We start from the raw sequence: 16,047 nt of genomic DNA, 5'->3' as shown, positions 1-16,047 counted from the left end.
CATGGATGTGTGTGATGTCCTCAGGTTGGTTACGTTGAAGTAGTTCTAAGTCTATGGGACTGATGACCTCAGATAGTGCTCGGAGCCATTTGAACCATTTGAATCACAGCCACGCGATCCTGCACCAATACAATGTTTTCTTCGGTATGGACTATACGGTTCGTTCCGGGAGATCTTATGGTTGCAACGGACCCAGTTTCCTCGAATTTCCTTATCAACTTCTGTTGATGCTGCAGCGGCGTTATTAGCCTACGTCCGAAGGGCCCGCGAAGTCTACGAACAGTCTCTGCACAGCACTCCCCGGTTCCATAATGGGTTTTCACAGTAATAACACGCTTCTTATTTGTGAACCGCTGAAATCCTGAAATAGACAAACATCTATTGATCAAGTAATCGGAATGAAAATCGAAAATTAATAGATACTGTGCTGTAAACTTGAAAACAAAATTTCACCACTCTGTTTAAAAACTGTGTAATATATGAAAGATCCTGTACAATGGAAGTCTCGCGGCAGCTGCCAGATGCCGGACACAACCGTGTTCAACCGTCCTTGGATATGTTTGACACGACGCCTTGCGATCCCTGCAATTGTTATGGAACTACAGCCTCTCTGGGAAATCCTAGGCTATTTTACAAACCAAGAATGGAGATATGTCGGCAGCCGCCAGGTCTTACCTTCCTGTTGACTGCAGGGGCAGTGGAAAAGGAGGGGGGGGGGGGGCTATGGGGGCTATAGCCCCCCACCCAAATTGAGTGTCATATTGCATTGCATAAAATGACCAGAAATCAGCGAATATATTAGTTCAACAGATTCACTCCTTTTTTTTATAATGATGTAGCAATATAGGCTGCAATGTATTTCAAATACATTTTAACAAAAGAATAAGACCTACAAACAGCTTACTATCTAAACCAATAAACATCATTTAATTTAAAATGGGCGTCTTATTATCTATAAATATAGAATGGATGTACGAGCACCACTTACGATAATCAAGAAAGCGAAATATGCCGGGTATGCCTACCAATACTTAAATTGCTGACCTCAGATAAAAACTTCGAAATCGCCGGACATTTGGGTCAAATCGTATTATTTCCCCGGTCACGCACATTCTGTAGACACGTTTTTACCCTGAACTCCAAAACAGTTACCAAAAACTACCTTAAGCAACACCAAATTTTACCATTTTGTCAGTGGAGGTCCCCAACTCTCCTTTTGTTAAGCGATATTCCATTCCCCCCCCTTCCCCCCGCCATTAGCCTAGCCCCCCCCTCCCCCGATGACCAGCTTCTAGACTCGCCCCTGGTTGACTAACAGCTCTGGCTCCCAGGGCACAGTTATAACCAACCGGGAAATTGAAATTCATCTGGGAAGAGCAAGAGAGTCAGTGGGGTAGCAGGAAACTGAGTGACCAATGAGAAGTAGTTGCCAATCAAAAGAAGGCAAAGGCCAAGGTTTGTGTATCGGGGTACTGGAACGGAAAAAGCAGTGACTGCGGTGGTATTGGTCCGGAGTCGGGACCGATAGTACAAATGTGAAGTGGTAATAGCAGTTCGAGGAATTGGAAACAGCGTGAAGAAAGAGGGTGACAGTTTCGCCTTGGACCGGTGGAGAATGCAGAGGCGTGTCGCTCACTTTCAGAGATAAGGCGCCTGAGTAAACTTTCTATGGGTGGGAGCAGATAATACTAATCGGTGAAAGACAGGTGGATGGTGGATTGTACTAGCTGTCAGAAAGGACTAGAAGTGTCTGAGGGTGTTACAGAGGCAAAATTAAGCCTTACGGTTTGTTATTGTATAGAAGGAGGCTTTATTAGACAATATAAATAGATACACTAAACAAACCTTACTTGTCAAAATGTTAAAAGATGGAAACGTTTATAAAGGATGTGAGTAAACCCCGTTTCGGCCGGCCGAAGTGGCCGTGCGGTTAAAGGCGCTGCAGTCTGGAACCGCAGGACCGCTACGGTCGCAGGTTCGAATTCTGCCTCGGGCATGGATGTTTGTGATGTCCTTAGGTTAGTTAGGTTTAACTAGTTCTCAGTTCTAGGGGACTAATGACCTCAGCAGTTGAGTCCCATAGTGCTCAGAGCCATTTGAACCATTTAAACCCCGTTTCATTTGTAATAGTTACTCTCATTTCATTTTCAATATCCACCGGAATCTTTTTGCGATGACAGACTACTTTTATGTACAGCTTTCAGTATTTCTGCATTGGTTGCCCTACAATTCGACGAGCCTTTTGAACGGACGCTGGGTGTTCGCGACTGTAAGATGGCCAAATACGTCTGTTTACAATAATTCTCCTTGTCTCACAGTGTGAAACTTTTCTAGTGAGGCTGTCGACCCAGAACAATTGGTTATCGGTGTTGGAAGATTTGGCATTAAAGTCTGCCGAAAGCAGTTAGCTTGATGTAAACAGAAGACTTAAGGGTGATACACTGCAATGCGCCACAGGCACCACAGACTGGGAGATTTTCTCGCCGGAGTAGGAAGTCATGGAGAGTGCCGTCTACAGAGGCAGGCCAGGGTGGCGTCATCCTGATGGAGTATGAGGCATGACACGGCCGGATAGTTGGCTTATTGCCCCGTGCTTTCCCACTCTTCCTCCCACAGCTGCATGGCTTATTTAGTCAACAACGAAATGGCAGTCTGCAGAGGAACAGTACATGATATCACTATGTATTCCCTTGAGCCTCCTTGGCTGCTACGTCTACTAGATCACTCCCTGAATTCCCACATGCCCTGGTACCCATCAGAATGATACTTGCATCCTCAACTGTTGGAGGAGGAACAGTGTCTCCTTATTAATTGGATCACTTTCTCTGCAGGGTACATTTACTGCAGCGCTTGTACCTCTGTCCCAGTGCCTTTAGGATTGCATAGAGTTCATCGCTAAAAACAGGAAACAGACGGACCAGCAAAATTACATAACATTAGCCCTAACTTCTGTTTGCTGCAGAATCCTTGAACATATTCTCAGTTCGAATATAATAAACTTTCCTGAGACTGAGAAGCTAAAGTCGACGAATCAGCATAGTTTTAGAAAGCATCCATCGTGCGAAACACAGCTTGCTCTTTTTTCTCATGGTATACTGAGGACTACGGGTGAAAGCGGAAACGGTGCCCCATTTCAGGCTGTTAACCAAGGTACGAGCGTTCAAACGTTGAAATGTGTGTGAAATCTTATGGGACTTAACTGCGAAGGTCATCAGTCCCTAACCTTACACACTATTTAACCTATATTATCCTAAAGACAAACACACACACTCATGCCCGAGGGAGGACTCGAACCTCCGCCGGGACCAGCCGCACAGTCCATGACTGCAGCTTCCCTAGACCGCTCGGCTAATCCCGCGCGACGGTACGAGTGTATGGAATAAGTTTACAGATATGTGAGTAGCTCGAAGACTTCTCATATAATAGTTGTCCTCGCCGGCGAATGTTCACCAGAGACAAGTGTATCGTCAGGAGAGCCCCAGGGAAGTGTGAAAGGATCGCTGTTGTTCTCTATATGCATAAATGATTTGGCAGACAGGGTGGGCAGCAATCTGCCCTTGTCTGCTGATGAAGCCGTGGTGTACGTTAAGGTGTCCAAGTTGAGTGACTGTAGAAAGATACGTCTTATACAACATTTCCAGTTGGTGTGACGAATGGCATTTTGCCCTAAATGTGGAAAAATGTAAGTTATTGCGGACGAGCATGAGAGAACTGTGCTAGGGAAGGCGAATGGTCGACTTCGGTTTATTGGGAGAATTTTAGGAAAGAAAAATTCACATATAAACGAGACCACATACAGAACGCTGGTGCGACCTATTCATGAGTACTGCTCGAGTGTTTGGGATCTGTACCAGGTCGGACTGATGGAAGACATCGAATAAATTCAGAGGCGAGGTGCTAGATTTGTTGTTGGTAGGTTCGAACAACACGTAAGTTTTACGGAGTGCTTCGGAAACTCATATGGGAATCCCTGGACGGAAGGCGACCTTCTTTTCGAGAAACGCTAGGGAGAAAATGTAGAGAACCGGCATCTGAAGCTGACTGCAGAACGATTCTACAGCCGCCAATGTACATTTCGCGAAAGAACCACAAAAATACGAGAAATCAGGGCTTATACGGAGGCATACAGACAGTCGTTTTCCTCTCGTCCTATTTGCGAGTGGAACAGAAAAGGAAATGACACGTAGTGGTACAGGGTACCCTCCGCCACGCACCTGTGGGTTGCTGAGCACCTATGTAGACGTAGATGTAGAAGGGTGCTGTTCAAATGAGTAGCCTCTCTTCTTCCGCTCCACACATAACAAGGCGCTAGAATGCCAAAGACCTCATCACAGTCACCAGTATAATATCCACACACACTTCACGCTTCGTGGCTCTTTAGAAAAAGGCAACGGTAAACCATCTCAACTGGGGCACTGCCCAGAAGCGTGCAAGCAGGTTCAGCTATTTTTCCAATACTCTGTGTGAGTCTGAAAATGGCGACGGCGATCTCATCAGTTTTTGGTGAAGTACTGGATGTTGATGTCACTTAACTCAAATAATGTTTAGAATTGGACGTTGTCTACATCTAGCTTTACATGATTACTCTGCACTTCACACTTAAGTTCCTGGAAGAGGGTCATTTAGAGAAGTACCGTAACTATGAAATTTTAACAACGAACATTTTCGTACTCTACATATTGTTGTCGTGCCAGAAATTGTTTGTTGCAACACAGTCTCTCTTTTGAAAAGTGGGATTGCAGGTTCACAAAATTTGGGCAATTGCTGGTTAACGAATAGACACTCTCAGGTCGTCAGATGCATATCTTAATTTGCAATAGCATGTGAAGAACAGAATCGTTCTTTGCTTCTCGGCACCTGTTACTGCTCTACAGGTTGCAGCAAAGATCGGGATGGTTCAAATGGTTCAAATGGCTCTGAGCACTATGCGACTTAACTTCTGAGGTCATCAGTCGCCTAGAACTTAGAACCAATTAAACCTAACTAACCTAAGGACATGACACACATCCATGCCCGAGGCAGGATTCGAACCTGCGACCGTAGCGGTCGCTCGGTTCCAGACTGTAGCACCTAGAACCGCTCGGCCACTCCGGCCGGCAAAGATCGGGATATTCTACTTATTGTGTGGATGAATTTCCAACGACCTCGAGTCTGCTAACAGAGCGACGGCCAGCTAACAGGAATGCTAGCTGATTTGTATGAGTTTCAGACAGCACGTTCCCCACCTCTAAATGAAGCAATGTGGCTGCACTGTTCTAACTACTGCAGCGATGGTGAACTGTTTTGAGTTTGCATGCGCCGTACAGATTATTCTATATGTCAGCCAATAACGATACTGCTGTTGGTCCCTCATAGGTGTCATCTACTGGGGCGCCATGGAGAACAATGTTTGAATCTGTTAAATGAGTCATTTACAAATCAAATTTTCTTGAGATTCCAGATGCGACATGTGGTTAAATATCCGCAAGTTTCAGACGAATGTTACTCGGCCTTTGCCAAGTAGTGGCTAAAAGACTCTTGTCCGAAAACTAGAGAGTATTTAACCACTTGACAAGGCTGGAAGCTCGAAAAAATTTTAATAGTTTATATCCGCCGTGAGACCATGCATGCGTACACGAGCCGTTTGCAGTGTATCTTACCTCTGTATGTCTGCTTGAGCTGGGTAGGCGGTCGGCACGAAGTACTAAATGCAGGTCCCGTTTCTCTTGTTGGCAGCACTACATGCGGGAGGTGCAGCCAGCTACCTCCGCCCCCCACAACATTGCCGTCTGGGATGGAGCCCGGTTCGTCCACGCCTCTCTACATCCCTCCGATAACGGCAAAGAAAAAGTGCGTCAATACCAGTTGATATTCAGTTCTTTCCTATTTTTATTAACTATCCAATAATTATCACTTTTTCGGTAAATAAAAAATGGTTCAAATGGCTCTGAGCACTATGGGAGTCAACTGCTGTGGTCATAAGTCCCCTAGAACTTAGAACTACTTAAACCTAACTAACCTAAGGACATCACACACATCCATGCCCGATGCAGGATTCGAACCTGCAACCGTAGCGGTCGTGCGGTTCCAGACTGTAGCGCCTTTAACCGCTCGGCCACTCCGGCCGGCTTTTCGGTAAATAGATTAGAAATTTAAATCCCATATATCGGGAGTTCCGCCTAGAAGTAGTAGGGCTCCTTTTCTATGACGTCTCTGACGATATTTTCCGTTTCTTTTATCATTTATAGGTGTAGAAAGCACAAACAAAACTTTTTGATCCGGTGGATGTCCTCGTATATGTTCTTATTATCAACAATATTTTCAAAATGGTTCAAATGGTTCTGAGCGGTATGGGACTTAACACCAGAGGTCATCAGTCCCATAGGATTTGGAACTACTTAAACCTAACTAACCTAAGGACATCACACACAGCCATGCTCGAGGCAGGATTCAAACTGCGACCGTAGCGGTCGCGCGGTTCCGGACTGTAGCGCCTAGAACCGCTCGGCCACCACGGCCGGCAACAATATTTTCTCTAAATTGTTTCGTCGAATCGCTAGATCAGTCTCAAAGTAATTAGTGATGTGCAGGTGCACTGACTTCACTGTCCCATTACAAATAAATGATTGTGAATATGGAGACATTAAAGCATCTGGACAAAACCAAAGACGAATCTAATAATAATAATCTCGGTCTGTTCGTCCACGAGACGCAGAAGGCGGCAGGCACCGATGCCCAGGTTGATGCCGTGCTCCTAGACTTCTAGAAGGCGTTCGATAAAATTCCTCACACCCACCTAATAAACAAAATACGATAGCATGGAATATCAAACGAGCGGTGTGGCTGGATTCAAGAGTTTCCACCAAATAGAACATAGCTTGAATTCCAACGGAGAGAAACCTTCAGACGTATAAGTCCCCTTGGTAGAACCCTAAGAGAGTGTTAATGAAACATTACCTTTTTGCATCCACACACCGTATAAAATGGATGAATGAGGTGTGTATTTATGTATGTTCCACATCTTCTTCTAAATCACTGGACTGATTTCAACCAAACTTAGTACACACATTGCTTACTGTCAAGCAACAATCGCTGTCGGAGTAATAACCACATAACCGTCATAGTTCAAGAGATGTGACGTCATAAACACGGAGATCTGTGAATGAGTACTGCACCATGCATTGCGTTTAAATTTACTTCATCTTTTCTATTAACTCTACTCGCAACGTATTTCACGAACAGTATCCACATACGCCGCTGAATGTACCTACGCAAATACATCATTTTACGACACACAATTAAATAGATATGACGTCACAAACACTGAGATCCGTGAAAAAATATCGCATCATGCATGAAGTTTTAATTCATTTATTCTCTACTACTGATAAGGAGAATTCCCCAGCGGTGCGATCGACCTTACCTATACGGTGATGTAGGTTAAGATCCCAGGTATCACACACTGCAGCCATTCACCCTGGTGGGCCCACGTTTGCGAGTAACTGACGCCAAAAAATTCGTAATTTTGTATGATACTCAAAAACATTAAACAAGCTATATCATATAATCTGGTTACGCGCTATAATGGACAGAATCTCAGTTTCATATGCGGGAGGTTGTGGGTTTAGAATCTCGTCGGGTGTAAGAGGATTTTTTTTTTATTTTAAAATCTTTAACGAAATTAATTCGGTTATTATTTTTATTCAGTTAACCGGTTTAAATTCAATTTATTTAATTTTATTCCTATGCCACTTTATTTTAATCACCGTATGAACTTTTTTCATTTGTTTGATTTTTCTTTATGTTATTCTTCTTCCAGTCGGAATTTTTGTAAATATTAATTTAGTTATATTTATCTATTTTAATATTCAACTATTTGAAAATTTCGATATGCCAGTTAAAAATCGAAATAGTCTGTTTTGTGTAATGGTGTGAAAAACGTATTTTTGTTATCAGATGTGTAATTTTTTTTGCATGGAAATCGTCGTGCAAACACTCAAAACTTTACCTAAATACTTATTGTACTATGGACAAAATAACGCAGATGAAAATTTAAATGAAAGACTGGTTTATAAGTAAAACGAAATTTAAGTGAAACAAGAAATAGTTACAATGAACGCAATAATGTGGACGAAAAAACAGTGTGATAAAACAAAATAAATGGAATAGAAACTAATACGTAAAATTAATTAAAAACACATGAACAAATATTTCAAGTGGAGAAAGAATGACAGGAGGAAAAATGAGAGCAAATGAAGAAGCTGATATTACGATTAAAATTATGTGGCAAACGAATGGAATCAAAAAATTACATTTAAATCAATTAATTTAATATAAATGATAATCAAAGTCATTTCGATAAAGATTAAAAAATTAAAAAAACCTACTACACTTGAGAAGTTTCAAACCCAAAACCTCCTAAATGTAAAGGCTGTTATCCTATCCATTACACCACGCAACCAACCTACATAAGGAACTTTTTTAATGATATTGAAATCACACAAAATTACGAATATTTTTTTGTCATTTACTCACAAACCAGGGCGAGTGTCTGCAGTGTGTGATACATGGAATCTTAAGGTACATCACAGTACAGATAGTTTCAAAAAGTCGATCGCACAGCTGAGGACCTCTCCTTGTAAGGCACTCCTACTGCCTAGTCAACTCAAGGAAATCTCTGACACCTGGCAGCGCTTTTGACAGCTTCCAACTACAAAGCGCAAACGGCTGTAGGCGAAAATAATAGCCGTGTGTAGAAGAAGAGCCGTCTATAAAGAGGCGTTGCTATAGAGATCTTTACTAAATTGCGTTGTAGACACGCAATGCAACTGTACTCATACGTATGTACATTATGCATTGTTCTTTGTACGACTTTTCCATAATTTTAAAAGTGTTTCCAAGAACGTATGGAAAGGAAATTTTTTAGATATTACATTACACTCACTGTTCATCTTCTGCTTCCGTTTCTAATAGAAAATTGGCAAAATGAACAACGGGGCAGTGGTAGGATTGTCAGCAAGTATGATTATAAATGACGTACTGCATAGCGTCGGAAGTTCCATGAACCTTTCGTAGATGGTGATGCGTACAGAAAACTCGCAACGCTAGAAAAATAATAGCAAATGCAAAGGATTGACGCTTTGTGTGAGGATTGGCAGTTGATCCTCAACATGAATGTTAGGTACAGTCCACAAGTAGGCAAGGAAAGTCATTATTGTATGATTAGACAATTCAGGAATAATCACAGGAAGTAGTTATAAGAGTAAAATGTCCAGGAGTATGCATGCTGAGCGATTTAAAGTGGAAAGACTACATAAAACTAGTAACAGTTAAGGCAGAATCAGACAGATTCGTAGGAAGAATCCTCAGGAAGTGTTGTTCACACACAAAAGAGGCGCCTTGTAAAAACTTCGTTCAATACTTGAATGTTGCTCATCAGAGGAGAAAAGCAGCGCGTTTCATTACAGGTCCATTTAGTAAGCGTTAAAGAGTCACCGAAATTTCTGGAAAGTCCACTAGCAGACGCTACGAAAGAGGCATTTTGCATCTCAACACCGATTGCTATTAAAGTTCCGTGAAAATACGTTGCTAGAGGAGTCAACACATTGCTTTCTCATATAAGTGTATTTCGCGAAAAGACCGTGAAGATAAAGTAATAGAGATCAGAGCTCACACGCTGCCTTATTAAGTCTTTCTTCCCCTGGACCGTTCACGACTGGAACAGAAAATGGGGTAAGTGGCAGTGGAATAAAGTTCCCTCCGCCTCACACAAGAAGGTGGCTTGCAAAGTACAGTGTCTGTAAATTTCGCATTCATACAGACAGCACAGGTGAACAGAACCCCCATGTAATAAAACATACACTTTGTTTCGTTCTTATCAACCGACAGGTGCTGAAGCCAGAAACTGCTGGTCAATATGTAGCCAAAATATTTTATAACATTCAAGATGTTTGGCACTGCAGCAACGAAGCTGCTGATGAAAAGGAAAGGGAGTAAAGAGATTTGGGTTTAGCTTTGCGTCGACAACCAATTCATTAAATCCGGAGAAAAACCTGGGATAAGACTGGTATGAATATAGAAATGGGTTGTGTTCTTTTTAGGAGAATCATCCCGGTATTCGCATCAGTCGATTTAGGGAAAAAAACTAAATCAGTATAGTCGGACGTGAATTTCAAGATCTTCCCAACCAAATGCAAGTCCAGGGTCTTAATCAGTGCTTTACTTCAGTAGTTGGGTATTTTAGTTTTGTTTTATGTCAAGGCGGTAGGATCGTTTGACGTGATGCTCATGAAAGGTTCCCAAACGAAGAAGTCAAAGAGTAATGAATCACCTAATCGTGGTGGCCAACATGGAGTGGGCCAACTTGATTAATATTTTGACGAAGGTACCCACTGTGTGAGATTCGTCAAAATGCTCATCCAAGGGAGAAGGATGGGCACCACAGTAGCCGTTTGCTACCCTACACATGAAATAACTGCGTGGAAGTTCGTAAAAACCCCGTAAAACTGCATGATCGCAAGGCTTGCAACAGAAATTTATGCCTTTCCATGCTTCCAGAACGGTCATCCGTAGCCATACCCACTGCTACTTGACAGAGTTGAAACACGGCACTTCCTGATCCACCGGGTTTGCCAACGGAAATTATTGTCTTTGTTCCCGCTTTATTGTTGGCACACATTTTCAGACTATCTACAAACAGGGTGAGTCAGCTGCACCTACCACTCGGTTTTGTGCAAACCGCAACGCCTTCAAAAACCACTTGCAAGGCTTTCTTAGTCTCTCGTTCGCTCTGGACAAACTGCTAATCCTACAGAAACAATACTTTTGTAGAAAATTTAGTGCAGTTGAATTTTTTGCTGGTATACCTTATCGCTGGAGGCCGTAGTTTTCCAGTTATTCAACAAAAACGCGTTTGAACAGCGCTTTTGTACTTTTTCTTGTATAATTCGAAATTGCGGCCTCTAGTAAAAACTTATCACAGTGCAAAATTTAACTACATTAAATTTCCTACAAATAGGTCCTGGTCATTCTTTCTGTGGGTCTATTAAATTGCACGTAGTGGGCGAGAGAGTATGAAAATCTTGTATGTAGCACTTGAGGGCGTTGTGGGTTGATTAAAACCCAGTGGTAGGGGAATCTGAATCCTCCATTATATGGGAAGAATAGAAAAAGGGTATTAATTTTCCAGGAACATTGAGTGCAGAACATGTAAGATAACGTGAGCAATTCTCTCACAAACACTGGCAAATCAATCACTGATATTTACTCCGTCCGCTAGTTGTTACTTCTTACAAGGGAACCTCCCCATAGCACCCCCCTCAGATTTAGTTATAAGTTGGCACAGTGGATAGACCTTGAAAAACTGAAAGCAGATCAATTGAGAAAACAGGAAGAAGTTGTGTGGAACTGTGAAAAAATAAGCAAAACATACAAACTGAGTAGTTCATGGGAAGATATGCAATGTCAAGGAGACTGAGAACGCAGGAGCGCCGTGGTCTCGTGGTAACGTGAGCAGCTGCGGAACGAAAGGTCTTAGGTTCAAGTCTACCGTCGAGTGAAAACTTTAATTTTTTATTTTCAGTTTATGTGACAAACTCTTATGTTTTCATCACTTTTTTGGGAGTGATTATCGCATCCACAAGAAAACCTAAATCGGGCAAGGTTGAAGAATCTTTTTACCCCTTCGCCAAGTGTACAGGTTAGGTGGGTCGACAACATATTCCTGTCATGTGACGCACATGCCGTCACCAGTGTCGTATAGAATATATCAGATGTGTTTTCCTGTGGAGGAATCTGTTGACCTATGACCTTGCGAACAAATGTTTTCGGTTCCCATTGGAGAGGCACGTCCTTTCGTCTACTAATCGCACGGTTTTGCGATGCGGTCGCAAAATACAGACACTAAACTTATTACAGTGAACAAAGACGTCAATGAACGAACGGATAGATAATAACTATGCAAAAATAAAGAAAATAAAATTTTCACTCGAGGAAAGACTTGAACCAAGGACCTCTCGTTTAGCAGCTGCTCACGCTACCACGGGATCACGACGCTCCTGAGCTCATTTTGTCCATGATGTTGCTTATGCGACCCGTGGACTACTCAGTTTGTATATTTTGCTTATTTTTTCACAGTTCCACACAACTTCTTCCTGTTTTCTCAATTGATCTGTGTTCAGTTTATCAAGGCCTATCCACTGTGCCAACTTATACCTAAATCTGAGGGGGGTGCGATGGGGAGGTTCCCTTGTTAGCAGAGTAACTAATGCACTAGCAATGATTGACGCTGGCCACTTTTAGAGTAACTGAACTGGGTTTATAATCGTTCTTTGACACAGCAGGCATTCATGGAGATCAGCATACAAGTTCTCTTTCGTGAAGGACTGAGGACAATGGTTCCAATTCAAACAATTATCTGCCCAGCACTCGTTACACGTCGTAGAATTTATTAGGAGACTTTAAAATTATGTACGTTCACAAGTTGTTAGTATGTAAGGTTTCATATGGACGAAATAGTATTTTTTGCGTAATATAACTGTATGCATTATTATGAAATGTCACAGCTAGCTATCACATACGCAAAAAGCCTAGCCTTACGTAAATGGCAACATCAAATTACAGACTGGACCCAGTGACCGCGAAACCTAAGAGAAAAACTGTGTAAATTATACTGTTAAGATATTGCATAACGTTTCTCGTTGTCTAAGAGCTACTTCGACGGTCAATAGTTTTATTAATATTGGTTTTCCGTCATACAAGTTCGTTAAACCCAACTTAAGAACGTTTTAATCGTTCTACCTTGGCTGTTGCTTAATTAAGAAGTATTTACTTTATTATGTTTGGCCAATTTCGGCCCTGCAAGCCATTCTCAAGTGCTACAGGAGCCAACAACATGTCGTAGTCCAGCGTCGATGTCGCTCAAGCTATACCTCTGAGTTGGCATCTATGCCACCATCTCACATTCAAAAAGTGAATCTGTGAAAGAAATGCTACACTTGGCTTCCTCTTCTTTCTTGGTCATTTGAATGACTCTGACTCAAAATAGCAATAATCCTCGGTTTGACTGTTTAACTCAAATTACACAGCACATTATTAGTTACATAGCCATCTGTCTCAACCCATCCCCTCCCCCTCCACATGAAACCCGTCATCCATGACAGACTGATCTGAGGCTTAAGTTATAAACACATCAGAACTCCTGAAGCTAGACCTTGACAGTGGATATTGCATCACAGACACAGTCCCTTTGACTGTTCAGAGATGTCACGAAACCCGCGAAAAGATGTAAACAACCAGGCATGAGCAGCGCCCATTAGACGGAGGGGGTCCGACTGCCGATCAGTTCGTCATTCCACCAGGAAGGAGGTACACGGTTCGTGTTGTCTGTAGTTCAGCCATGCCTAGACGGTCGATGCTGCAGTTCGATCGCGTCCGCATTGTTACTTTGTGCCAGGAAGGGCTCTCAAAAAGGCGTGCCTAGGTGTCTTGGAGTGAACCAAAGCGTTGATACAGAGGGAGAGGAACTGTCGACGGCATGCCTCACTCAGGCCGCCCAAGGCCTATTAATGCAGTGGAAGACCGCTACCTGCGGATTATGGCTCGGAGGAACCCTGACAGCAACGCCGCCATGTTGAATAATATTTTTCGTGCAGCCACAGGACATCGTATTACGGCTCAAACTGTGCGCAATAGGCTGCATGATGCGCAACTTCACTACTGACGTCCATGGCGAAGTCCATCTTTGTAACCACGACACCATGCAGCGCGGTAGAGATGGACCCAACAACATGCCGAATGGACCGCTCAGGATTGGCATCACGTTTCTTTCACCGATTAGTGTCGCATGTGCCTCCAACCCAGACGATGGTCGGAGACGTGTTTGGAGGCAACCAGGTAGACTGAACGGGTTAGACACACTGTCCAGCGAATGAAGCAAGGTCGAGGTTCCCTGATATTTTTGGGTGGCATTAAGTGGGTCCGACGTATGCCGCTGGTGGTCATGGAAGGCCCCGTAACGGCTGTAAGATACGTGAATGCCATCCTCCTACCGATAGTGCAATCATATCGGCAACATTTTGGTAAGACATTCGCCTTCATGGACGACAATTTGCGACCCCTTCGTGCACATCTTGTGAATGACTTCCTTCAGGAAAACGACATTGCTCGACTAGCATGGCCAGCCCATTATCCAGACACGAACCCTATCGTACATGTCTGGGATAAATTGAAAAGGGCTATTTATGGACGACGTGACCAACCAACCACTCTGATGGATCTACGCCGAATCGCCGTTGAGGAGTTGTATAATCTGGACCAAGAGTGCCTTGATGAACTTGTGGATAGTATGCCACGACGAATACAGACATGCATTAGTGCAACAGGCCGTGCTACTGGGTATTGGAGGTACCGGTGTGTACAGCAATCCGGACCATCACTTCTGCAGGTCTCGCTGTATTGTGGTACAGCAGGCAATGTGCGGTTTTCATGAGCAATAAAAAGGGCGGAAATGATGTTTGATCTCTATTCCAATTTCCTGTACAAGTTCCGGAACTCTCGGAACCGAGGTGATGCTAAACTTTTTTTGATGTGTGTATATTGAATGTCACTGATCGTTGTCAGCTATAGTGCTATTCCCCTTATTTTACATTCTTTTTCAAAAAACTAAGTTTTCGCAAGGCTTCATTAAACTGTTATGTTCTTAAGAATTTTAAATTTTAAAAGTCCTCAGTCAATGTTATCTTATTAAATAGACAGCTGTTAATGTTTAATTCACAATGGTTCCCCAAATCATAAGTTATACATTCCCTTAAAAGAAAAAGGTTTACATAAGCAAAACAATACATCAAAGCGTGATTACACTGGCTGTTTACATTATACGGAATCATTTGAATTTATTTTCATATTGAAAATCACCAACCTACAAGTGTTAAAAATTGCAGTACGTGGAAACATTTACATCTACGTCACACCAACAACATACAACTATTACTTCGTACAGCTAACTAAAAAATTATATACCTATCATAGAAATTCTTTTACATAACAAATGAGTTACTTATCAGTATTCATTTTATTGTAAAACTTTATGATTAACTGTTTAAATTCGATACGTTCAGAATGTAATATAATAGAATAACGAAATTTCTAAATAATCGATTATATAAAAAAGATAAGTTTTTTGAAAAATAATTAAATTTAATATTATTTATGTCAGACTCATCATTTGAACACGTTTTGTATATAAGTGTACAAAAATATTTTATTGATGTCGTTAAAGCTATACTAAATGTGAAATTATAATATTTAACATGTTTGTGTCATGTAGTAAATTAATTAAGTGCATCAAGTAGTCTACTTCCTTAACTGTATCGACATGTGCAATATGTAGCGGAAGATGAGCTATTGACCAACATTAAAAGATGGAACACGAAAAGAAAACAGGCAGCACGAACAATCCTGGTATTCGCTTTGAACGATTTAGGAAACCAAAGAATATCTAAATCAGGATGTCTGGACAGGAATTCGAACTGCTACTTTCTCGAATAAGTCTGTTGTGTTACCAAAACAGTTTTGCGTGTTTCTTATTGATAATAACAGGACTAATGAGAGCAGATACTGGTTTTCTGAAAAAGTTATTTAGCTTTCGTTAATTTAAGACTGCAGTTTCTCAAGAGTATTTCGGAGACGATATTATTAGGATCGAATTTCCATCCTTCTCTAAAATGAACTGTTATATCAATGTGATATAGAATGACGACAAGTAGGATAATACGAGAGCGTCTAGCTGTAGCCTTTTCACGCTTTCCCTAAATCTCTTCAAGCAAAGGCCGTGATGAGCCTGTTGGACTAGTTATGGTCGACTTTAACGCAACTTTTTTAGAATTCGAGCAAATTCTCAAACCGTAACGTCTTCTTTATCGACAGGATGTCAAACACTGCTCTTCTTTTCTGCTTTTAGAGGCAATGATTATGGCCTAATAAACAGCTGGTCATTTACAGGTCCGGAATTTCGTTTTATTCCATTATTTGTTGGTTTTCTCATCGTTCTCATTATTAGCAAGCAATAGC

The 16,047-nt window shown here is 42.0% G+C and overlaps 1 protein-coding gene across 1 annotated transcript in view; it reads left to right on the top strand.

Annotated features, from left to right (window-relative positions):
* The window catches only part of LOC126259379 (inhibitory POU protein-like), a 496,830-nt gene that overhangs the window by 290,817 nt on the left and 189,966 nt on the right, over positions 1-16,047 (top strand). The window contains exon 2 of the mRNA XM_049956129.1: positions 5,716-5,829. Within this exon, the coding sequence (XP_049812086.1) occupies positions 5,716-5,829 (114 nt within the window). The remainder of the gene's footprint in view (positions 1-5,715; positions 5,830-16,047) is intronic.

The sequence above is a fragment of the Schistocerca nitens genome, chromosome 5 (genome assembly GCF_023898315.1).
Source record: "Schistocerca nitens isolate TAMUIC-IGC-003100 chromosome 5, iqSchNite1.1, whole genome shotgun sequence".
NCBI lineage: Eukaryota > Metazoa > Arthropoda > Insecta > Orthoptera > Acrididae > Schistocerca > Schistocerca nitens.
Note: the sequence above shows the minus strand (reverse complement) of the source record. Positions and strands in the feature narration are given on the sequence as shown.